This window comes from Medicago sativa, chromosome 3, assembly GCF_051527215.1.
Source record: "Medicago sativa cultivar Bolivia chromosome 3, Bolivia_mono, whole genome shotgun sequence".
NCBI classification, from domain to species: domain Eukaryota; kingdom Viridiplantae; phylum Streptophyta; class Magnoliopsida; order Fabales; family Fabaceae; genus Medicago; species Medicago sativa.
In genome coordinates this window covers 32062085-32088157 of record NC_140751.1, presented here as the reverse complement: position 1 = coordinate 32088157, position 26073 = coordinate 32062085, and the positions used below count along the sequence as shown (strand labels likewise).

Here is a 26073-nt window from a genome sequence, read left to right as displayed (position 1 = left end):
CTTCTCTTTATGATTGCTCGAGTGTTGTAAATGCGAGTTGGTTTCGGACGAGGACGCCATGACACTTTTGAGACGGGTTGACCTTTTATGGATAAGAAAATTTGTGTGAGACTTTGGATTTGAGACTATGAAATGCAAAATGATGCATGATGTGCTTATGCAAAAATGGACACATTTTTATTTTATCTAAGGATTTGTCAAAGTAATTGTAAACATCAGAGGGAATATTGCTTCATTTGATAATTTGAAGTATTATAAACCATTTCCTTAAAAAGGAAAGTCAAGGAAATATAGCCCCTAACAAAGCTAAGGTCTAGTTAAGACTTTTGAAACTGTATTCCTTGCGTCCCTCTTTATAATGTCCACATCTCTGATGTTTACAAAAACTCATCTAAGTCCTTCGATATTAATGGGAAAAAAGTTTTTATGAATGAATGCATGTATGCATGATTATGCTACACAAACGGTGAAAACATGGTGAGGTTAAGTCCATAATGATGGAGTCAAGGGTAAATACGCCAATTGGTAAGGACTATGGTTTCATTTGCACTTTGTAACAAAGGTTCTACCAAGTTCCCAAATTGCAACTTGTAACGCCCTAATTCTATTAAAGCAATAAAACATGCGAATATAACAAATATTCAAGAATTAGACGCTACGTCTAAACCAAAATAACAACAGGCATGCATATATAAATAATATCTCATCAGTCACAACGGATAATATCATACATCTCCAAAATCAAAACAATACATATGCCATGGTCATACATCGACATCAACGTAAAATCCTCCAAAGTCTCAACAATGAGTACACTTCAACATAAATAAAATCCAACAAAAAAAAAGGGACACCGACTCGACCTAATCAGAGCCCTAAACTAAACTCCAAAATGATAGCGGAGGCTAACTCCAGCTATCCAAGCACTCACCGCAAACGGACTACTCCTGCACAGCGTCTACCCATCCATACAGACACGTAGGCGGTCAAAACCACTGGAGGTTAGTATTACATCAATCATAATTAAGGAATAATAATTGGATACAAAGAAGTCAAATAATCTCAATAATTTTCACATATTCATTCAACCAATCCAATTATTACAAGCAACATATATTTGCCACCGACATACAACATTCAAGTATCACATCAAGATTTCATTTTGATATGCAATGCGCCTATAATCAACACATGCATGCATGTGGTACCATACAACAACAATAGATGCCAACAACACATCTAAGTAAGAGTACACCTCCTCTTACTATGTAAAAGTACACCTCCTTTTACATTTCACAACTAACCAATACGTTATGATGCATTGACATACAACAACTACCCGATAATGCACAACTTTAACATACAACTACCAACGACAATGTAAAAGTACACCTCCAATTACATTGTCCAATTCAACAACATTAGCATTATCAAGTATACATGTCCACACACTTAACAATCATAATTCACATAAGAGTCATCATCACATAAATAATCATCAACTACACTATATCTCACAACAATTGCACATACTTCTCACAAACAAGCAAAGTAGGTAAATACATCTTTTATGATAATTATCATATTCAACCTTCAAAAACCAGTCATACATTCTCAATTGATCATATAAAATCGCTCACAAGAGATTCACAAGGCAATTGGTCCAAAGGAACCATTTTTAACAACATTCGTCTAGCTTATCTCATTTTCAAAATAATCGAAATTATTGAACCAAACCAAGTAAACAAGATGCAATGCCTCAACTAAGTATACCTCTAGGCCACATATAGGTGCAGTAGAGGATACTTTGGCGTTTCAGCGGCTAAACATAACCAAATCACGAAAATCACAAAGTTCGTCTCAATTATCATTTTTCAAATAATTCCCCATTTTCTAAGTAAAACAAGTTAGACTCAACACATCACAGTTTGAAAACCATAATTGAACTCCTAGAACGAAAGTTTGAAGATAGGAAACAATCCATAAGGTTTGGGTCGACTTACAAGTGGTTATGCGGAATTTTCGCAAAAATTTCTCTAAGACATCCTTAGAGCATTTTCCTCATAACTTAAAATCCAAGAATCATTTTCAAGCCAAACCAAAACCATTGGAAAGATAACAAGATTATCTACAACTTCCATGTTTACATCAAAGACTAAATCAAAACAGAAACGAGGGAAAAAGACGCAAGAATGCGAAATTGGGGGCTGCTGTCCTGTGCAACTCACAACTGCGAGTAACTTTACTCGCAACTGCGAGTAGCTCCCAGGAAGCCACTCCTGCTCGCATCCAACTCGCCACTGCGAGTACAGTGCTAGTTGTGACAGTAGTTTCGGGAAAAAGAGCCATTTTCACCCCAAAACCCCAATTTTGACTCCCCAATGCCCAAATTTGATTCCAAAGTTTGTTTAAACATTTCTAAACATGAAAAGACACTCAAAATCATATACAACTTGCCCCAAAACATTCTCTTAACCAAAATCATCATTTGACCCATTTTCATGAAAACTTCAAATAAACAACACAAGTCAACACAAGTTCAAAATTATGAGTACCCAAGGTTCAATTCATCAACAACATCATCTCACAACATCAACAACAACAACCAATCATGAATTTACCATCAATTCAACAACTACAACATAATTCATCATCTATTTCACTCAAGAACATGTTATATATATATATATATATATATATATATATATATATATATATATAAACCCATTTTGTCATGCAAATTCAACAACAACAACACAATTATCATTCAATTCATGCATAGAATCCTACCCTCAAAATTAAGCACGAATTTCTACATCTAATAATCAAATTTACCACTTAACCAAAGAATTAGGGAAGAATAATAACTATTAATTATGATTGAATTCTAACCCCCTTACCTTAATTATCCTCAACACCAACTAAAGCTTCACTTTAGCTCCCAAAGCTTGGTTCTCTAGCTCCCTCTAGCCTCCTTGAGTTCTCCTCTCCAAGCCCTTATCTTCTCTCTATCTCTATCTCTTTCTTCCTCTTCTCCCAATTGACAATTGTTGGCAAAAACCCTATTTCACTACTAACACTAGTGTTTAAATAGGCTTTACTTAATTGGGCTTAACCCACCACACCTTAATGGGCCTAACCCATTTCTATTCTAACCCAAAATGTTACTACTCACTTAACGGTAAAATATAACACTAACGGTCACTTACCGGTAAATAAAATAATTACTACACTCTCTCTAGTACTTAGTAAAATACCCACTCTCACTAAGCACTAAAAATAATTCTCAACAAAATTACAAAATTACCCCTACTCGTAAAATGACCAAAATACCCTGGAGCCCAAAATGACTAAAATACCCCTCTAACACCGAATTCTACAATTCCCAACCAAAAATACACATAGAGGCAATTAATCACATAAGAGCACATATATCACTCATAAATAAATAATAAAATAAACCTAACGAAAATCGGGCTGTTACACAACCCCCTTGTGAATATATTGGTGTATAGGAATGCTCCTAGTCCAATAACATTCATAAGGTAGTCTTGTTTGAGTGTAGTATCGCGTATCAACTAAAGTCAAGAATGCTCTTGGTTTAGCCATCGCACTACGTCCTAAAAAAGGCCAAGATGGGTTTAGGGTAACTAAGGTCCACGGCTTCGCGGGACACTCACATTGAAAGTAATAATGTTGACACGAATGCTCATGACAACAAGAATACTACCTTCCGTGAGGCCTCCACCGAGTAGGGTTATCACATGTACACATGGTCCAAGAATGCTCTTGGTATGGCACTCTGATTATACCCCGTTCTATCTTATATTTCTCTCAAGTCCGGGTTAGAACTTATCTCACCACTCATGTTAAAAGAAGGAAGAAAGAAGAAAGGAGAACATATATACAGGTATTTCCATCTTTTATTTTTTTGATTTTTGATTTTAAGAAAGTTATAACACAAAAATTAAATAAGACCAAGTTAGGCTCAACGCTATTAGACATCCCCGGTGAAGTCGCCATTTCTATCGCGTCATTTTTCGAAGATCAAGGCTATTTGATTAGCTCTTGACTCACTTGATTATTTCACGACTGAACATTTTATTTTTTTAGAAAAGGCGAAAAAAAAACCGCAAGTGCATGACCTATCGAAGTAATAGTAGTAAGAAAGAGTATCGTTCCGCTAGGGAGTTGTGAATTCAATTAACTTTTAGAGAATGATTAGAAGAGAAGAAAGATTATAAAATAGGGGGTTAATTGCTGAAGGTAAATAACAATAATAATAAAAGAGCCTTGGGATTATTGGTTTGTCATAATAACAAACCCTTCACTAGACAAGACATAAACATCTAATTTCATGGTTTACACACTAATTTCTAAAGACCGGTTTCCCGTAGCCCCTCACTTTTCCGATGAAAGTTCGGTGAGAGTTTACTTCTAGCAACCAAGCCTATTTCGCTGACTTGATTACTAGAAGATGCATAGAAGATTGAAACTACTCTTGTCTCAATAATTGCAAAGACTATTTCACTCTTTTGCAATTATTGTCTAGATTCACTTGTTCCAACATCAAAACTCCGCTCTCGCTTTATGAATTGATGTTTGGGATGATGGATTAACGATTATCAAACCCTCCACTTTCGCTTCCACAGTTTGATAATTGTTAATCCACGTTAATACGGTGAATCTAGATTAGAAATTAGGGTTACATAAAATTAGGGTTTAAGCTTGGTTTGTTTAGGATTATGTCATTAGACTTATCCAACAATCCCAAGACAAAGAATAGTCTACTCACTAACGTTCATTGTAGACATGGGGGAAGAAGAGAGAAAGCAATAAAGTAAAAGAACAATAATATAAAAGTGAACTTTTATTCCAAGAACAAAAGATGATTGTTTATAATGGAGTGTTACTCTATTTATAGCTTTACAATTGACTTAAAATCTAAGCAACTATAAGGGCTAATCAGTAAAACTACAACAGAGTAACTTGGGCCCGAAGAAAAAGCAGCAAAAGGCCTTCTATGAGGTGGCACGGCCGTGCCACATATTGGCACGGGCCGTGCCAAGCTTCTGACTTGGGGGCTTTATATTTTTGTTCCAAATCTTTCGTATTTTTGCTCCAAATCAGCTCCAGACTCCTTTCTTTTGCTCCAAGACACCTTCCATCATATATTCGTTCCTAAAATATAAAATATGCAATTTGTAGTAAACTAGCTTAAAAAGGAAATAATATTTAAATAAAATAAAACTAAATCTAATTAAAACGAAACTAAATAATGCATAAAAATAGACTAAATATAGACTCATCAAACTCCCCCACACTTGAATCTTTGCTTGTCCTCAAGCAAAAGGCAATGGACATAGCAGCAATAAAAAGGTTAATTATGGCAATGCAATTGAAAACACAAGTCTCTTTGAAGATTTTGTTTCAAGTACACTAATCACAATTTCAAACATTCCTCGTGAACCTATTCAACCCAACATCAAGTCTCAAGTGAGTGTGTGTGTGTGCAGTTCAACCCTTTTCTTGCTCCTGTATAAGACAGATATTATGAGGAACAGGTTCTATCCTTAATGCTAAAGTAACCGAGAAAAGTCCTTTCTTCATTTCATATAAGAGTGATGGGAATTTAAGTTAAAATTAGATTAGATTAACAATTAAGCACAAGGGGCTGCAGATGCTTAGGGGCTATCTATCTTCGTAGGAAGTCTTCTCGGATGTAATTGTCCTTTCCCCCTAGATTCAAAATCACCCAAAGCAGTGCTGCAAAATTTTCTTTTATTTCATCTCCACGTAGGAAGTCTTTTTGGATGTAATTGTCCTTTCCCCCTAGCATTGATGAATTTGTTTCACTTTAAGTTCAAATTAGGGAGTCACCACCACAATTAGGAAGTTAGGGATTGTCCTTTCCCCCACATGTTGGTGCCATTCTCCCGCCCCATTATAACATTAACAATTTAAGAATATAACAATTAAGAACATTGATTTTTTTCCCACACAAACTTATACTACTTTTACTCTTAAGACTTTAAAGGGTATAAGTTAACACTAAAGATAGAACGTGCTCCTTAAAATACCTATTCATACACTTGCTCAAAGATTGCAACTGGGTGCTTTTCTCATTGGAGATTTTTCACAATAAAACAAGACATGGGTATAGCAAGAACACAAGAAACATAAGAAACTACTTTCATGTACAAGAAACAACATTTAACGAAGAGACAAAACAAAAAAATTTATGCCATATTTTACATTAAAAACAAGCTACTAGTCATGCCTTTCGCCATAAAAACAAAACAAAAGAATAAAGTTCAAGGGAGTTTGGGAACACTACGACTCTAGACACTTTATTAGCCCCCCCCCCCCCCCCCCCCCCCCACTTAGGAGAAGCATTGTCCTCAATGATTCAAAAGAAAAGAAAAGAAAAGAAGAAGAGAGAAGAAGAAGAAGAAGAAGAAGAAGAAGAAGAAGAAGAAGAAGAAGAAGAAGAAGAAGAAGAAGAAGAAGAAGAAGAAGAGTAGAGGAAGAGGAAAGCTCACAATTTTATTGAGGTCCATAAGGTGGACTGTGGAGGTGAAGGTGTTGCATTATATTTTGGAGCATTTGATTGTTTTCTTCATTTATTCGATTGCTCCTTTGGACATTTTTTTTTCATTGCAACACCTTGTCTTTGTTTCTCGGTGCTTATTCTTTGAACTTTGGTTTGCATCCATGCCATCCGTTCATCTTTATAGCTTCCACCGGCTTCTTGTACATAGTGCAAGTTTGCACCTACCTCCTCTTTATCACCACCATCATCACCATCCTCTTGTACATGTGGGTTAGTACCAACATAAAACAAATTTTCCACCACCTCCGGATTAGTTATGTCCGGATTAGGTAGAATAATCAAACAATAGCTCTAATAATTCTCCATTCATATTGGTAATTGTGAGTAGGGTCATGGGTTCTAGGGAAGGAAAAAGTAGTGATAGTATATAATTCTAGATAATAGTTCATCTCTATCCCCTTGATCCCTTGTTTCATACTCACCCCAAACTTTCTAATAAAAGTGATGATTGCACCTACCATTATATCACCCTTATGATCTTGTTTCTTTTTAGCAATTGAAACAAGATAATCAAGCAAATAATAACAAATGTTAACAGGATGGTTATAAAGCATAGCCTACAACATGAATAATTCATCAGTCCTCATCATTCATATCTCTTTCCTAGTTTATCCAAAGCATTAACATCAGGGTATCTACAAGCAGAAATAAGTTTTGAGATAAGAGATGTATACCTACTCCTTTGCTTGTCATCTTTAAAATGGATGCCATGGTTCCGAAGTGTTGATTTCTTCCTCCCTGCATCATCATCTGAGCCAACAATTTTCTTTCCTAAAAAAAAAAATTTTTTTTTCAAAATTTTTTTTTATTTTTTTATTTTAAAAAAAAAACTTTTTTTTTCTTGGGCACGGCCGTGCCTAGCCTCTGGACCTTAGGCACAATTTTTTTTTTTTCAATTTTTTTTTTCTTCAAATTGTTTTTTTCTCATTGCATCATCTTGGACAAGTACCTACAAATTAAAATAACACAAAACAAACAAAAATAAAGCAATTAAATTCATGGGTTGCCTCCCACGAAGCGCTCGATTCGAGTCATTAGCTTGACGGTTAGAAAGTGGTTCATCTATCCTATACCCAATCTCTCAGAAAGGGACAATGGCATCAAACTAACATTCTCTCCCAAATCACACATGGCTTTTTCTATAGTTTCAGATCCTATGACACATGGTAGGGAAAAGCTTCCTAGATTCTTAAGTTTAGGTGGCAATTTGTTTGGAAATATTTCAATAAATTTTCTAAACTGCTCATCTAACTTGGACTCATCAAACCCCTGTGTTAATGGATTTTCATGCTCATGAGATGGTGAAACAAGTGGCTTTTCATTCTCTCCTATGGCTTTCTCACTTTGAGGCTCATCACACCCTATCTCTCCTTCATTGTTCTTAAGGTCCTCTAATTGTTTACCATCCCTAAGAGTAATATCACTTATATGATTTTTGGGGTTGGTTTCGGTTTGGTCTAGGAGGACTTTGGAGGATTGAGAGGAAGTAGCCACATGTTGGGGCACTTGAGAAGTCTGAGTCTCAAGCATCTGACTGTGAGTAACTATGGAGTCTTCTTTTGATGTAAGTTTGGCAAGAGAGTCCTTCAAAAATTCAGTTTGATTTTTAAGCTCTTGGAGCTGCTCGAATTGATTTATACAAAAATTTTCTAAAAAAAGTTCCAAGCTGGATTTTTGAGGGACTCTTTGGTTGTTTGCATAACTGGTTGATGTTGTTTGTTGTCCAAAAAGATTTTGAGGGGTTTGAAAAAAAATTTGATTGTTTCTAAACCCTTGATTATATTGAGCATAGTTTACTTGCTCAGGACTTCTAACAACACTACCTAGTTGGCAACCAATGCCAATATGGCCAAATACACCACAAATTTCACAAAAAGGAGACGGAGAAGAAGAAGAAGAAGAGATGGCACTAACATTTATTTTTTCAAATTTTTGGGTTAATGCATCAATCTTAACGGCAAGGTGATCATAGTTAGAGACTTCATACATGCCTGCCTCCTTTTTAGAGGGTGAAGAATTAGTGATGGCTCTCTCGTCGGTCCACTTGTAATGATTTTGAGCCATGTCTTCAATCAAGGCGTATGCTTCTGTGTAATTCTTGTTCATTAAAGCTCCACCTGCAGCTGCATCAACATAAATTTTTGTGGTATATAAAAGACCATTATAAAAAATGTGAATAATAAGCTAATTCTTTAAACCATGATGGGGACAAAGTCTAAGCATTTCTTTGAAGCCCTCCCACGCATCGTAAAGAGATTCACCATCTTTTTGAGTGAATTGTGTGATTTGAATCCTTAATTGGACGGTTTTAAAATAGGGAAAGAATTGGGCAAGAAAAACTTGCCTCATTTGTTGCCATGAAAAGATAGAACCAATTTCCAATGAATGAAACCAAGAACTAGCTCTACCCCCTAAGGAGAAAGGAAAGAGGTGCAGCCTTAAGACCTCTTGGTTTGCATTCAAGGTTCCACTGAGTCTTAAAAAGGTTGAAATATGAAAATTCGGATCCTCAGTGGGTGATCCGAAAAATTGATTTTGCTGCACTAAGTGAACAAGTGCAGGTTCTATTTCAAAATTGTCCTCAACCGTTGGGTACACAATAGCATCGTATGACTCATTTGAAGATGGGATTGCATACTCTTTGAGAGAGCGTTCCTTAGTCATATCGTTATTATCTTCCCAAGAAGTTAAAGGAAAAAGAAGAAATAGAGAAAGAAGGAAATAAAATAAAATAAGATAAAGCAAAAGATTTTTTTTTTTAAATAAAAGTAAAATAATAATAAAAGAGGAAATAATATTATATATATATATATATATATATATATATATATATATATATATATATATGTATATATATATATATGTTTTTTTTATTAGGAAGAAATATAAAAAGAAACACAATAAAATAAAATAGGATAAAATAACAAAAAAGATTTTTTTTTTAGTCTAATCGTTAAAAAAAAGTTAACCAAATTGCAATAACTCCCCGGCAACGGCGCCAAAAACTTGATAGGGTCAAACCGCAAGTGCACGGCCTATCGAAGTAATAGTAGTAAGAAAGAGTATCGTTCCGCTAGGGAGTTGTGAATTCAATTAACTTTTAGAGAATGATTAGAAGAGAAGAAAGATTATAAAATAGGGGGTTAATTGCTGAAGGTAAATAACAATAATAATAAAAGAGCCTTGGGATTATTGGTTTGTCATAATAACAAACCCTTCACTAGACAAGACTTAAACATCTAATTTCCTGGTTTACACACTAATTTCTAAAGACCGGTTTCCCTTAGCCCCTCACTTTTCCGATGAAAGTCCGGTGAGAGTTTACTTCTAGCAACCAAGCCTATTTCGCTGACTTGATTACTAGAAGATGCATAGAGGATTGAAACTACTCTTGTCTCAATAATTGCAAAGACTATTTCACTGTTTTGCAATTATTGTCTAGATTCACTTGTTCCAACATCAAAACTCCGCTCTCGCTTTATGAATTGATGTTTGGGATGATGGATTAACGATTATCAAACCCTCCGCTTTCGCTTCCACAGTTTGATAATTGTTAATCCACGTTAATACGGTGAATCTAGATTAGAAATTAGGGTTACATAAAATTAGGGTTTAAGCTTGGTTTGTTTAGGATTATGTCACTAGATCGTCTACCCGTGCTGCCGCACGGGTCATATATAGCTAAAAACATAACACAATAATATATATAATATACGTAAGTTTTTTGATAAAGCACTATGAATGAGTTAAGTATAATCTCTTATAAACGGCAAATGGCTACGAATACGTTAACAATGCGCTTAGCAATAGTAAACATACAATCACTATTGGGGTCTTATATAGAATCAAACTATCAAAAAATGTTATACTTCATTCAATTTGATATTTTTTTTGTTATTAAGACAGCAATAGAATGTTACTCTGATTTGTCAAAAAAAAAGACAGCAATAGAATGTGTCTATATTTTTCTACAATTTTAATACAATATTACTAATGCACACACAAAATTCTTATGCTTAGTCTCATTTATTATTCTGGTATTGAACAATGTATCTTTATTTTTCTACAAATTTGATACAAAATTACGCCACCACTGTCTTTTACAATTAGAATGCACAATGTCACAATCGATCGAAAAAAAAAAAAAACCACATTAAGCTTCATTTGAGATTAGCTCCACCTTAAGTTTAGTAGGAACAATGGTACTTTCTTCTTTGTCTGCAACAGGGGCAAAATATTGACGAATTGAAAATAGGTGGGAAAAAATATCGAAGAATTGAAAATAGGAAAGGAGAATAAGCATAAGTACCTTTTAAAAATAGAATAAAAGTGACTTAATTATATGAAAGATGCTCTGGAAAAATTAAATCATCATTCCTTTTGTCATAATAATTAAGTTAATCTAATTCTTTCAAAAGAAAAAGTTATACTAATATAGTTTATATGGTAGCACAAAAAAATATAGCTTATCCGGAACACAATGGCTGGACCTGAAAAGCTATTACTGTTCTATTATTTCCATAGTTGAATTTAAATACAATGAACCCAAGGGATCCCCATCATGTGTCTGTCTTCTATAGAGAGCCTCCAATGTTAACAAATTGAATTAACCTCAGCTATTCTACGATTTGAGCCATTGTGCACACTAAATCATTATTTATTAGCACCCTAAAACTTTAGTCTTATTAACAAATATCCAGCTTTACAATATGCGGCTATTTATGAAAATGTTTCAGTCCAGGCAATGAAGTATCAACAAACACCATGAAAGACTTGAAAAAGTTTTATATTGCTTTTGACAATGATGTTTGATCATAACAATATATATTAGAAACATATTTATAAGATAAAATAATTTATTCTTTCAAACTTTAGAACATACGGTAGATAAATAATGTTTTACAGGTAAGAACACACATCTAAAGAATATCAATCACATAATATTTATCTAACTAAACAGTTGGAAACATTTCATCTTAGTATGGTGAGACTTCTTACTTGCCTGCAATACTTTTCATCTGAAGAACATATCAAACTATTTAGACTATTTTAGCAACAGTTGAGAGCAAAATAAATGTTCAATGTTATGTGAAAACATTACACTTCAAACAATAACTTCAAGTACAAAATATCAATGAAATTAACTAAATCAAGAGAGAATAGAAAAGTTGACTAATTATAAGTGAAAATTCACACAAACATATCAAACATGTGGAAGAGGAAAAAGTAAAAAGAAGAAAAATTGATTCTCAAAGAGGATTTTATTAACTTTCTTTTATTATGTCTTCCACATCTAGAGTGGTTGTGCCCTGTTCTCATGAGTTTGTTGAGAGAAAAAGATGAAAACAAAATCCTTCACCCAATTACCTAATGAGCAAATGAAAGTGACAAACAATCCCCAAAACAAAAACCTCCCAAACCCAGGAAATCCTTCACTAATAGTGACTGTAAGGTAGGAACAAAAAATTATGTCACAGATAAAATCAGTTTTCATTTTGAAAGTAATTAAGAAAAGTTTTAAATGATTGAATAAAATGAGGGAAACCAACATAATGTGAATATCAACATGGACTGCCATGTTGGTTTTATTGATATTCTATGGATGCAAGTTGGGGAAGACAGTATCTACACTACAAAAAACAATCTGGATAACTTATAAACAAAACTCACCATATTTTTTACAGCTCATATTGTATAAACAAAATGGAACTTGTCTGAGTCATATTCATATATTAAAGAAAAGAAAGCCAAGTGGATGTTCAGAGAAAAAGCAAGATATACCTTGTTGTCATGAGCTAGGGTGTGCAATGGGGTAGTCAATACTACTTCACATAAACTTACTGCATTATGAATTATTAGAAAATAAGCTAGCATTCAGTTTTTTTTTCCGCATTACAGCAGAAGAATACATAAACTAAATGCATTCCAAATCATTACTCCATGTTCACCATAGTAGTTTATGATAATCATTAGAGTTATCATATACCAATACCAATATCAATACCAATATCCAATATCCACACCCTCACACCAATACCAATATCCTCCTTACCCACCTACCACCCCCATCCGAACTCCGAAACTGGAATTGCAGAGTTTCGATGGCGCTGGCCCTATTGACTGGCTGTTCCAAGCAGACCAATTCTTTCAATTCCATCAGATTCCCATTGAACAGAGGTTACACATGGTTAGTTTTTATATGAAAGGGGAAGCCCTTAGCTGGTTCAAATGGATGTATGACAATCATCAGTTGTCCGATTGGCACTCTTTCACCCGACACCTTGAGCTACGTTTCGGTCCATCAACCTACGAAAATCACCAAGCTGAACTATTCAAACTCAAACAACAAGGAACAGTGGCAGAATACCAAGCACAATTTGAAAAATTATGCAACCGTGTTCTTGGTTTAACCCCAGAAGCCATTTTGAACTGCTACATCTCTGGTTTATCCTTGGAAATCCAACATGAAATTGCAATTCATAAGCCCAAGACCATTTCCGAAGCTATTGGACTTTCCAAATTGTTGGAAGCAAAACTTAAGGACTCCAAACCCAAGTTCTTTAAAAATTTCTCCAATTCTTCTAACACCCCCACCCGTAGCAATTCCAACACCACACCTCAGACAGCTGCCAAACCCACACAATCAAACCCTTCCAACAAACCATCTAACACAACCACTCCACCTATCCGCCGTATGACAACCGCACAAATGCAAGAACGGCGAGCTCAGGGCCTTTGCTTCAATTGTGATGAGAAATTCATCCCTGGTCATCGTTGTGCAACGCCCAAATTCCTTCTTCTCTTAGAAGATGACAACCCGGAAACAACACCTGATGATCCAGCACAGGAGCTGCCAAGCCTTACTGAAACAGAGGATTTTTATTTCCACATTTCAGCACAAGCCTTAACAGGCAGAGACTCACCCCAAACACTACGTTTTCGTGGTCACATTGGCCCCCTCACGGTGATGATTTTAGTTGATTCCGGTAGCACCCATAACATCATCCAACCTCGCATTGCAAATCACTTAAAACTCCCTTCCAACCCATGTTCTCCATTTTCAGTGATGGTGGGAAATGGTTCTCATATCCAATGCAACAAGCGCAGCCTTCAAGTCCCCATTACAATTCAAAACTCACATTTCTCCCTGCCTTTTTACCTCATTCCCATCCAAGGCGCTGACATCGTCCTAGGCATAGAGTGGTTAAAAACCTTGGGACCTATACTTGCAGATTTCTCCACACCCTCAATTACTTTCAATCACAACCATCAAACCATTACGCTTATTGGCGACACTTCATCCACCCTTCGAACATCCACATACCACCAATTTTGTCACATGTTCACCACTGATTCAGTCGCTTCTCTCCACCTATTATCCATCACTCCAACAGATTCTGATCATATTGAACAGACCAATTCCGATTCAAACCAGCAACCACCTCCCGAAATACAAGACTTACTTCTTGCCTATCTTAAGGTATTCCAACCACCCCATGGCCTACCTCCATCTCGCCCTCATGACCACCATATTCCACTTCTCCCAAACACACCACCCGTCAACGTCAAACCTTATCGTTACCCTCATTCCCAAAAGGAAACAATGACCAACCTCATACATGAAATGCTTCAAGATGGTATCATCGTCCCAAGTACCAGCCCATACTCTTCACCTGTGCTTCTAGTTCGTAAAAAGGATGGTTCATGGCGTTTTTGCGTTGACTACCGTGCCCTTAATGCCGTCACCATAAAAGATAGATTTCCCATTCCTACTATTGATGAGTTATTGGATGAACTTGGTTCTGCAAAGGTTTTCACAAAAATTGATTTACGCTCGGGTTATCACCAAATACGAGTGGCAAAGGAAGACACACACAAGACAGCTTTCTGTACTTTTGACGGTCATTACGAATTTCTTGTCATGCCTTTCGGCTTATCTAATGCACCCTCTACCTTTCAATCAGCCATGAATGATTTTTTGCGACCTTATTTACGTCGGTTTGTTTTAGTTTTTTTTTGATGACATTCTGATTTATAGTCAAAATATGAATGATCACATGCTTCATTTACGCATCATTTTTGATTTACTTGACTCTAACCAGTTTGTTGCTAAGCTTTCAAAATGCGTTTTTGCGGTCAAAACAGTCAACTATTTGGGGCATATCATATCTGAAAATGGCGTGGAACCAGATCCAGATAAAGTGCAGGCCATTTTGGATTGGCCAGAACCGAAGTCTCTCACAGCTCTCAGAGGATTTCTTGGCCTCACCGGGTTTTATCGCCGGTTTGTGCGACATTATGCCACACTAGCTGCACCACTCACGGATTTACTCCGTTCTCCTAAGTTACAATGGAATACAGAATCTGCTCATGCTTTTACAGAACTGAAAAATAAAATTACACAACTGCCGGTTCTTGTATTGTCGGACTTTTCAAAGACGTTTGTCGTCGAAACTGATGCATCCTCTGTGGCAATTGGTGCAGTTCTAACTCAATCAGGCCACCCCTTGGCTTTCTTCAGCAAAAAGATGTGCCCCCGCATGCAATCCGCCTCCGTTTATGTCCGGGAAATGTTTGCAGTTACTGAAGCTGTCAAGAAGTGGCGTCAGTACCTTATAGGAAGACACTTTCACATTTTTACAGATCAAAAAAGTTTGAAAAATCTGTTAACCCAAAAGATTCAGACGCCGGAGCAACAAAAATGGGCCTCAAAGTTGCAAGGATTCAGTTTTGAAATCTTTTACAAACCAGGAAAATAAAATCAAGTAGCTGATGCTCTAAGTCGAAAATTTACCTCAGATACCCTCATGCTCACAGCCTTGTCCTCTCCAATTCCAGACATTTACAAACAGCTTCAGCACTATTACACCAATGAGGAGGAAGGACAACAGCTCATGCAACAATATCAACAAGATGGGTCAGAAAATAACGGTATCAAGTGTTATCAGGGAGTCTTATACCACCAAGGCAGAGTTTACATACCAGATATTAAGGATCTCCGAAAGGCTCTGATTGCTGAGTACCATTCCACTCCCATTGGTGGACATTCTGGAGTTAAACCAACTCTAGCGCGCATCTCATCTGTTTTCTACTGGCCTGGACTTTCAAAAGATGTTAAGTTGTTCCTCAAAACCTGCACCACATGCCAGCACAACAAATATCTCCCTACAAAGAAACAGGGCTTATTACAACCACTTCCAATCCCAAAAAAAGTCTGGAATGATTTAACAATGGATTTCATAACTCACTTACCCAACTCTTTCGGCCATACCACCATTTGGGTCATCTGTGACCGTTTCACCAAATTTGTCCACTTTCTGGCTCTTCCTACCAAATACACTGCAACAGATCTGGCTCGGCGATTTTCGGTGGAAATCAGTAAAATTCATGGCCTTCCGAAGTCAATCGTCTCTGACAGAGACCCTCTCTTCTTAAGCTCATTTTGGAAGGAATTATTCCGTCTACAAGGAACAACACTCAGTTTCAGCACAGCTTACCACCCCGAAACGGACGGACAATCTGAGGTAGTTAACCGATGTTTAGAGACCTACCTCCGGTGCTTCACCAGTGACCAACCACGCCTCTGGTACAAATATCTTCACCTAGCTCAGTACTGGCACAACACAGCTTACTATTCTTCCATTAAAATGACACCTTTTCAAGCTCTCTTTGGAAGATCACCTCCTGGCATCCCAGATTATGTCCCTGGATCAACAGATCTCATCTCCTTAGATGCCACCTTGCAGAACAGACAACACATCCTCACCACTCTGCGCCACAATCTCAAGAAAACACGCCAAAGTATGAAGGACCAAGCAGATAAGGGGAGAAAAGAATGTACCTTTAGTGAAGGGAGCTGGGTGCTTCTTCGTTTGAAAGCCTACCGTCAGCAAACAGTTCAACGCCGCTCTTCTCAGAAGCTTTCAAAGCGTTACTTCGGACCGTTCCAGGTTCTCCGCCGTATCGACGCAGTAGCATATGAGCTGGATCTACCATCTTCTTCAAAAATCCACCCTGTTTTCCACGTCTCTCTTCTTCACCCTTATTACGGCACTGATCCAGCTAAACACTTCGCCCCTCTAAACCCAGAGAAAATTACTATAACCACTGATCCACCTTCAGCAACAACCCAGAAGAAACTTCCCAATAACACATCTGCACCGACCGCATCCCCTAACTCTCCAAAGTACAACCCTAACTCAGACAAACCCATTTATACCAAATCCAACAACACTCTCTCTCCCTCCACTAAAGCCTCATCTCAACCATCCACACATTTCCCTCATCAACGGTCTGATGAGACTCCTTGGGGACCCAACATTTCAACCCTCAATAAAAATTCTATCCCAATGAAATCCACCGAAACCACTCATACCATGCCACGTGCCATCTCCAGTGAACCGACCCGCCTCTCATCTCAAATGGCCGACCCGAATCTTGAGGACAAGATTCTTTTTGACCCCGAGAGTATTGATAGAACTTTGGGCCTAGTAGGCAAACGGTCCATCAAGAAGCCATTTTGGCTTAAAGGATTTATAACCAAATAAGAGGAATCCAATGTTTTTCTTTAGTCCTTCAAGGACATATGAGTAATTTTAATTATTTCTGTTTCACTATATATTGTAAGCCAGAGGCAACAACCCTAGAGATGAATAAAGAATTGTCTTGTTATCTTTTATTTCTGTCTTCCTTTATCAATTTCAGTGCTAAGTCTTTGTAGAATTTTTAGTTCATCTTTTACCTTGTTAGTAGTAGGACTAGTAGAAACTATCAAGTTACGTATAAAAGATGCCAACTCAGAAGTGTTTACCAGCATCAATAATTGTTTCAAGAACAATGAGACCATCTATAAAAAAGATTCAAAAACAATTACCTTTAAATAATTTCACACAGTTATGAAGAAGAAACAAATAATAGATGAATATTTGCAGATATGAAGCAGACAGAAGGAAAAAAGGCAAAGTTTAGAGAAGATTCAAAGGAAGACAAATAAAACTAATAAGAAATATTTAGATGAACCAAGAAAAATAATTTCTCTCAGCCTAAGCATCCCAATGTGAATTAACAGTAGAATTAGAATCTTAAATGATCCTCATGTTTGCTTTAAGATCCAAATGTGCCGTGCATTTTCGGTTCATGCACTACTAGAAAATATACATTTGACATCAGGGCTTTCACATCAGTGGAGAAATACCCGAAGGGAAAGAACACTGGAGAAGGTTTTCACATCAGCCGAGGAAATGCCTGAGGGGAATAATAAATACTAAAGAGTTTTCACATCTGTGGAACTAATGCCTGAGGGCAAAGATAAACGCGGTGGCAATTTCGTAATATTAGTAATCTTTACATCAAACATCGTTCACATCGGTGGATAGAGTCAGCTGAAGGGAAAACAAATAAAAAATAAACAAATACGATATTAGTCATTCTCTTCACCCGCGTTCTGTCTCTCTTCTTGACCCACCACCAAAACCCTCAAAATCTCCACCACCAAATTCAGTCCCAAATTCGTCCCAACCACCACAAATATCCGTTCAATTGAGTTTCTTTCCAATTTTGTTCATCTGGGTTAGAAGGATCGATTGGGTTCACTTCCCTCTAGTTGAAGCAAAACCCTAGATCTACAATGCTCTTCATCTACTAGCCAGTTCCTTTCTTCGTAAAAGAAGTTGTCGAGGACAGATAAGACTGCAACTTCAGTGATTTTGTATATAGTCACGACTATTCCTCTCCGATGCCCTCTCGTCGTCTTCTGAAAACCCCAAATCTCTGGTCTTCTCTCAATCTCATCTTCTTATAATGGGTTTCATACATTGTTCATGCTAAAGAACTAGGCAACGCCGTTCCCAAGGTCACAAACACACTCTTCTCCCAAATCAATTCAATTCATTCCTTTCTCAAATTTCCTAATCTGATCCGTGTACTGTAATTGATGCACTAATTTTCAGGCACCAGTGTTGTTTCTGAAACCAACATCGTCTTACTTGAAAAATGGCGGAACAATCGAAATTCCACACAACGAGAGTTCTCTCCATCACGAAGTCGAACTCGCCGTCGTCATCGCCAAGAAAGCTCGTGATGTTTCAGAATCCTCTGCCATGGATTACGTTGCTGGTGTAACTCGTTCCTTTCAAATTTCAAATTTGATTGATTTTATTATCTTTAATTTATTATCTTTGTATATCAGGTTATGCTTTGGCACTGGATATGACTGCTAGGGACCTTCAATCTGCTGCTAGGGTAAATTTACAAAAGAAAAAAACTGTATAACAATTACACTTGAACTACTGGCATGTAAATAAGTATGAAATGATTTGTGTATTAATTATCTTTTGCTTTAGCAATGTGTTATATTTTTCTGCTTAGTAGTTTTAAGGTGATTTAGACCTGATATTTTCGTGATCTAATACTTGATGTTGTTTCTTTTTCCCTTTTGTTGTTAGTCTGCAGGTCTTCCATGGAGTTTGGCAAAAGGCCAGGATACGTTCACATCAATTAGTCCACTTTGTCTTGGATTGTTTCAAGTATGAAGAACTACAGATAATGATAATATATATTAAGACGTTGATAGCCTTTACAAGGACCTTGGGATCAGATTAGAATATTTGAAGTTTATTTTTGTTCTTTTCCTTGTAGGTTGTTTTGAAGATGTCGGTAGTGAATAATTTGGATCTATGGCCAAAAGACACTTTATTCTCTGCAGCGTGTAAGAATTAGCTGGTATGTATTTCTCGGTTCCTCTTTCAATTCACACTTTCTCTCTTTGAAAACCCTTTTCATTTTCTTTTATGTAATCTTTATTTTTTTTTTGTTGTTTCTGATTATTTAGTCAACGTGTTTGGTGAATTTTGTGTTTAATGATCATTGGGATTAGGGTATGTTAGCATCTACTTTGATTGTTCAGCGAAAACAAATTTGAAGTCCCTCTCATAAGCTGTTCTTATCACTGATGCTATTGTGAATTTGGGTTTGAACTAGGAGTTACTACTTTTTCTTTTTAAGATTTTTTTTTTATTTGTGGTAGTTTGTTTTTTCTTAATGCATTCAAATGGATTTTTTTATATGCGTGGTTAAATGGAATAATAGAAACACGGAAGGCCAAGAACTATGTATCTAAGGAAGAATTGGATTTTTTTGCATGGTCAAGTGAAGAATTGTCTAGATTAAATGATAATAAGTGTGGTGCTTATGTCATAGTGTAGGCTGCATACTATTTGATAATCAAATATTTTAAATGTAAAAATACTTCAAAAGAACTTTGAACTGAGAATGGATCAAATTAATGTTTGACATAATTAGAGCCTATAAATCATTGAAACAACATATATAATTTGCAATTGTTGCTTTCTTTAGATCCAAATTTTATGTGGCTATTCTAGATGATACACCACTGTGAAGGTATATAAATAATTTGAGCATACATATATATATATTGTAATGAAGCAAGTATATTATTCTTGTAGGCTAGCCATTGCCTCTATTTTTTTTAAATGATTGTCTTTGCTTTATTGAGGCAGTTCCATCCTTTTGTCTGTAATACTTCAATCCCACTTTGTCAATATTGCAAGACAGGGCATCTGAAGCAAATGATTTTTCATTATATCTTGTAGGCTAGCCATTGCCTCCATGAATATCCACTTAACAAGAAACAAAAAAAAATTAGCAGAATTTTATAGTCTTTGAATTGATTTGTTCACGTCAATATGCATTGAACTTTCTCTCTATCACTACTAAAATAGACCACCAATCTGGTTTGGAAAGTGTGGGCTTCTTAAGCCTCATAAGCACGAAGTATCTCTAGGCAATATGGGATTAAGCACACCCTTCACATTTAGCACAAATATCAATGTTTTTGAGTTTATACTGATAGTTCATGTGCAATCAATCAATTGATTTATAAAATAGACAAGTTATGTTTATATAAGAACAATATGTCTGATTTAGTTGAGAGCAATGCACAGTATATTTGGATTTTTTTGCGCTTAAGTAATGGTAGTTTCATGGTGTACTTGCAGTACTTCAATCAGATTTTGACGGTTGTGCTTGAGGTGCTGGATGATTCCGATTCCTTAGTCAGAGAGCTCACTCTTTCGTTGATAGTTGAAATGCTCAAAAACCAGGTTCGTACTCTGTTTTATGCCATTTTTTTAGACCGCTCATATCAGTACCTTCCACTGCATCTTTTTTCCTATCTATAAGACATTTTTGGGATTTCAATAATATGCTAAAAAAATATAGTAATTAGTTTTGCAGATTATTTATTTATTTTTTACTTTTATTGTTAACAGAAAGATGCCCTGGAGAATTCAGTTGAGATTGTAATTGAGAAGCTGCTTCATGTTACAAAAGATATCGTTCCTAAGGTAGCCAAAGTTGTCCTGTTCTAGTTGGTCTTTTCTATTTTTCCTTTCTTTTCCTAGTCTCAGTTTCTTCCATCCTTTATTCAGGTTTCAAATGAAGCAGAGCACTGCCTGACCATTGTTTTATCTCAGTCTGATCCATTCAGATGTTTAAGTGTACGTATTTGCGATTTTTGTACTGTGTAGCAAACCTCATTCCCTGTAAAATGTTTGAGAAAAGAAAATGGGATTCTCTTTGTTATTGTACTCTCTTTCATTTTAGTATGTTACAATATTTTTTTGTTTAATAGTGACTTACTGCACTACTTACTATGACCAATATTTACTGAGAGACACAATATTTGCTGCAGTTGGTGGATGGATTAACGATCGATTCGGAAGGAAGAAAGCTTGTGTTATGAAGTTTCTTTTAACGGCAAATATAAATTTGTTCACGTGATCTATTCAACTTTGAGTTCTGGGTATGCAGCTGTACCTATTAGCTATTAAGTCAACTTTTTAATATTCTATTATTTCTGAATGGTTATTTAACTAGTTCCATTTTTAGGTTACTTACCAATGATTACTAAGCCGTGAACATCTCTGTAAAAACTGACATATTGAGATCAGAGGTTAGAACATATTGACATATTGGTGAATCAATTTGCTTAGAGATTGTAAATCATATGGTGTTAGTCCTGAATGTTGATATGAGTAACGCATTGGTATTGTTGAAAAAACTAAGATCTAGCCTAATAATACATTATATTTCCCATGTATGATGTTAGCAGCGGTATTCTTTTTTTGTTCCTGATGAATTCATAGAATGTATATCATCCCATGATTTTTAAATGGTATCTTTTTGCACTGCCATAGGGCCATGACTCTGACCTTAATATGGGATCTATTTCTCATGCCAGGATCAGATGCGTAGCATGTTTATCTTATCATTTGCATAATGTATTCTTATAGTTTTTTTTCTGAGGTTCTGAGGTTCTGCCTTCACTTTGAAATGTTTGCATGTTTCTTATAAGATTGAAAACCAATTAAGTTAATCCTTGGTAATGAATTAGTGATTGATGCTTTCATTATGGAATAGAAAATTGATTAAGCAGATGAAGTTAGGATCTGTTGCTGATTGCTGAAGCCAATAGAAATATTGAGTTTTGAGAATATGATTTGTTTGGCTTGTGCTTTGCCATGGCATAATATATATAGGATTGTCTTCCTAAACAATGGAGATGCTTCCTGGACAGTGTTATATTTATGTTAAACAACCAAATCAAAGATAACGAATTAATCAAAAACTTGGCTCTTGAAGTAATCTTTATCGGACTTGTCCTTAATTAGCTAAGGTCGCATGGTATGGGACTGGTTCAACAATGCTAGCTAGTTGTGCCTGTCCTTTGTGTGGATAGGGAACTCAGTCTCTAGAGGATATATTTTCATTGTGGTAAAGAATTCAGATGTAGTTTGTGACAGTAGTTATCCTTAGAAATGTCTTAATAGTTATCTCATAAAATGTAAACTGTGAGATGTCGTTCTTAATTAATTAATGACAATCATATCTTAGTAACATAGTTTATGAAAGAGTCAACAATGATTGGTGAAAAGTTGTAGCAATTTTCCACAACTTTAGAAAGAAAAGTCATGTGGGGTCTACACCTGCTTGACTTAGTGTATGAAAAGCATCATCCTATGTTGTACAACACAAATTCCATTTGCTCTTTTCAGCAGTGGTAAGGCATTGTCTTCACATGAAGCGGCTTAGTGCTCATGATTGTTGTAGTTTCAATTTAATGTGATAAATAGCTGATTTTTTAGAATTTACTATACTGAACTGAATGTTTTTGGCTGTTAAGAAAGGTGCACAATTCTGGCATTTATCTTGTTTAGAAATTTTTTTCATAGAAAAAGTTCTAGAAATTAGCCTAATTTCTGAGACGTATGTTTTATTTATCAATTTTGAACAACCGGAGTACAATGCCTTGAATTATAGTGCCTTGTGTTAATGTATTTTCGGATCAGTCCTCTGAGAATCAGAACATTTGGTCCCTGCATCCTTTTGAATAAAGTTTAATTGTTTTATTAGATAGAAAAATGAAGTTCTGCTAGTGTCTTGTTAGAAAAATATCTTTAGCTGATGAGTAATAGTATTTTCATCTAGAAATGAGTCAAATTTCATGCAATTTTATTTTGATTGGAGGTAAATTCTTAGGCTGATATAAATTGAATCATCGAAATTGAGATCCAGATTTGTTAAAATTGGATACAACTGGTTTGATATTTACTTAATGATGATTAGGCTGACTTGCTGAATGTATGACTCAAGGCAATTCTTGTCCTGTTTTTGTTGGCTTCTATGTATTTATTGTCATGTCATGTTTAGTTATATTTTAACTACTTTCAAACAGGAAGTTTATTTTGATTTTATTTTGTTTTCCTTGATTTTATTTGGATATGTGTGTTTTGCAAACGTGGTAATTAAGATATCCTTTTTAATCCATTTTTTTTGGGTTGTAATTTGGATATGTGTGCAGAAAATTCAAAGAAAAAAGGCAAATTTTATTTGGTACTGTACCAGGCTAATAAGCAGAAAATTCAAAACATTTAAAAAAAAAAATGTTGTAATTCACATCGGTGCGAATTCACCTGATGTAAAAGGTGTTTTAGCACATTAAAACTCACATCGGTGCAGATTATTGCCGATGTGAATAACACCTATGTGACATCGGCTACTTTGTACAGCCGATGTGAAATCCTATCTTTTCACACTATTGAATCTCATATCACATCAGTGGCTGTCCGCCCGATGTGGTTTTTGACATATCACAACGGTTCATTGCCCGATGTGAAAAGTGAATGACATACAACATCACCTTTAGTTACATCGGTTGCCACCCGATGTGAAATGTCAATTTCAACTGATGTGAAATGTCATTTCTGTAGTAGTGATGCCTAAAGTTTTTATGAAGAATCCTTTCAGAAAATAATACAATTGAGTTAGAACTGCATTTCATACTATACTATCAATAAAAAAACCAAAGTTGCAATGTATGCTATCTAAGGCTATTCCATGTTCTAAATGATTCATCACACAGTTATACATGTAAAAATTTGAAAGAAACTCTTTATAATATAAGTAAAATTAAAAATAAAAAAAAAGGATCTTCAAATTGAGACGATAAGCATAAATATAAAAAAAAAACAAACTATTCAAAGTCTCTCCCAATGAGTCAACACATTTTGTTTCAATTTTCAACCAATATAAGCTTCAAACTAAAATATCCACCAGAAATTTGTTTATTTTCAACATTGGAACAAAAATCAAACAAAGAAGAAAAACACATTATAGTACAAAGAGATCCTCATACCACTGTGAGCACTGCCCCACCATCGCGAGCAAGTTGTCAACAATCCAAAAAGGGATTCAAAATCTAGGATACCTTGTTGCTTTAGGAGGGCTAAAACAATGAAAAGGAAAGATCAACAATCGTAGAAAAATTATGAGAATAAGAAGTAACATTAAAAGGAAATAAGTAATCATAAAATCTGATAAAGTAACATAATAGAAAACACAGTGGCATCAAGTAAGTCGACTTTGACAACAAAAATAACTTCATGTCAAACAACGCTTGATTCTAAAACTCTACCTTAACAGAGAACACCAAACCCTAAAAAGAATCAAAATGCAAGGGAATTCAATGTTCCCAATTCATCTTCAAGCTCATTTTGTAACACATAAGAAATGTAAAATGATTAGATTTGCAACAGAGAAACAAAGGCATATGGCTAAAGATAAAGAAAACAACAAATCTCAATGCCTTGTGAGAAAAAATAAATATACTTGGCATTCATATTTTCAATTTATAAACACAATGAGTAAAGAGGAAAGCAAAGTCGTTAAAGGTTAGCATCAATCCATACATTGGTGTGTTTGAAAAGAAAAAATACACATGACTAAGTATCAATCAATTTATTAACATTATAATACATACTTGTAAAATCTATGTAAAGATCAAAGTTACATAACAATATCATCATAGATGTGGATTTAGGATCAAATATATATAGTAGCATCTTCAATCCCTAGTTAGAGACATCATATTCAAATTCAAACAATGTTCTTAAATCACATAATTAAAAAGGGGGTTAAAAACAATTTCTTACATGTAAATCCTTTGAGAACTCAATGAACACTATATTCGTATCCCACGTCCAACAATTGGGCTTCTACATCAAACAATCACCGTTTTGCCGCCGTCTTCGATCTATCAGATTTTGCGTTCGAAGAAATCCAGTAAACTAACACAGAGCCCAAACAATCCTTAACCAAACACGGATGTGCGATAGAGGACGAAGGCGTAACGATGACGAATCCAGAGAACCTGGTGAAAGGAGAGATACACGACAAATCAAACACAAAAGAAGGAGGGACAGAGATGGCTGCGGCCGAGAGGTTTTCGGTGGATGGTAGTGTGCGAAAGTGGTTGGTCGGAATCAGAGATGGCTGCGGCGGAGATGAAATGGCGGTGATCCGCTAGATTCCGGTGGCAGAGTTTGGTCGATGGTGGTATTCATAAAAGGAGTGTCGATGTTGATAAGGGAGTTTTTTTGGGTGGAGTGTGAAGAGGAGATGGTGAGATTGTTGTGGCCAATTTCTGATTTGTGAGAAATAGAGAAAAGAGATATGGGTGAAGTGAGAAAAGGGAGAGAGAGGGCTTAGGTCAGAGTGATGGATTTCAGGGAAGAGAAAAAGGCTCGTTGAAGGTTTTCCAATGTGGGAAGAGAAAGTTCACGTACAAATTATTGATCAAATGTGTATAATAATTCCTGTATTGAGCAGTGTGATAATAATTGTCAAGGTTTTCCAATGTGGGATTCAAATTCAAATTTCAAATTTGAACTGATTGTTGTGATGTGCAAGCTAGCATTCAGATAAGATCAAAGGTTGATATGATAGTTGTGCCCAAAGATAGAGATCCAACGGTCAACACTGTTTTGGAGCCAAATTTTTAGGTTTAAGGTTATGCAATTAGGGTTTGCATGTTTGCTAGGATTAGATATAAAGGATTAGACTTATCCAACAATCCCAAGATAAAGAAGAGTCTACTCACTAAC

General features: G+C 35.7%; 2 protein-coding genes, 1 long non-coding RNA gene and 1 other non-coding gene across 8 annotated transcripts; 3 read left to right on the top strand and 1 right to left on the bottom strand.

Moving 5' to 3' along the window:
- Positions 1–8807: 8807 nt before the first annotated feature.
- Positions 8808–8914, top strand: LOC146937183 (small nucleolar RNA R71). The gene has a single exon (XR_015033720.1). It is a non-coding gene; the product is annotated as a small nucleolar RNA R71 (small nucleolar RNA).
- A 1690-nt stretch (positions 8915–10604) lies between these two features.
- Positions 10605–26013, bottom strand: LOC146937180 (uncharacterized). Of its 3 annotated transcripts, none has more exons than XR_015030863.1 (4): positions 25123–26013; positions 24327–24416; positions 10923–12453; positions 10605–10831 (listed from the first exon to the last, which is right to left on the bottom strand). It is a non-coding gene; the product is annotated as an uncharacterized LOC146937180 (long non-coding RNA). The 3 variants fall into 3 exon arrangements; XR_015030862.1 differs by having other exon boundaries at positions 10605–11631; positions 12395–12453; positions 25123–26001; XR_015030861.1 differs by having other exon boundaries at positions 10605–12453; positions 25123–25997.
- LOC146937182 (uncharacterized) lies at positions 12573–14633 on the top strand. The gene has a single exon (XM_085757371.1). It carries the CDS (start codon positions 12573–12575, stop codon positions 14631–14633), a length of 2061 nt encoding a protein of 686 aa, XP_085613497.1.
- Positions 17901–21823, top strand: LOC146937181 (oxaloacetate tautomerase FAHD2, mitochondrial-like). 3 transcript variants are annotated; one of them, XM_085751619.1, is made up of 9 exons: positions 17901–18464; positions 18562–18727; positions 18801–18853; positions 19057–19137; positions 19250–19333; positions 20641–20733; positions 20902–20976; positions 21061–21129; positions 21324–21823. In XM_085751619.1, the coding sequence occupies exons 2-5, from the start codon at positions 18712–18714 to the stop codon at positions 19328–19330; spliced, it is 231 nt and encodes a 76-aa protein (XP_085607745.1). In that variant the 5' UTR covers positions 17901–18464; positions 18562–18711; the 3' UTR covers positions 19331–19333; positions 20641–20733; positions 20902–20976; positions 21061–21129; positions 21324–21823. The 3 variants fall into 3 exon arrangements, with proteins under 3 accessions (XP_085607745.1, XP_085607744.1, XP_085607743.1); XM_085751618.1 differs by lacking the exons at positions 17901–18464; positions 18562–18727; positions 18801–18853; positions 19057–19137; positions 19250–19333 and having other exon boundaries at positions 20599–20733; positions 21324–21434; positions 21521–21823; XM_085751617.1 differs by lacking the exons at positions 17901–18464; positions 18562–18727; positions 18801–18853; positions 19057–19137; positions 19250–19333 and having other exon boundaries at positions 20599–20733.
- Positions 26014–26073: the final 60 nt, after the last annotated feature.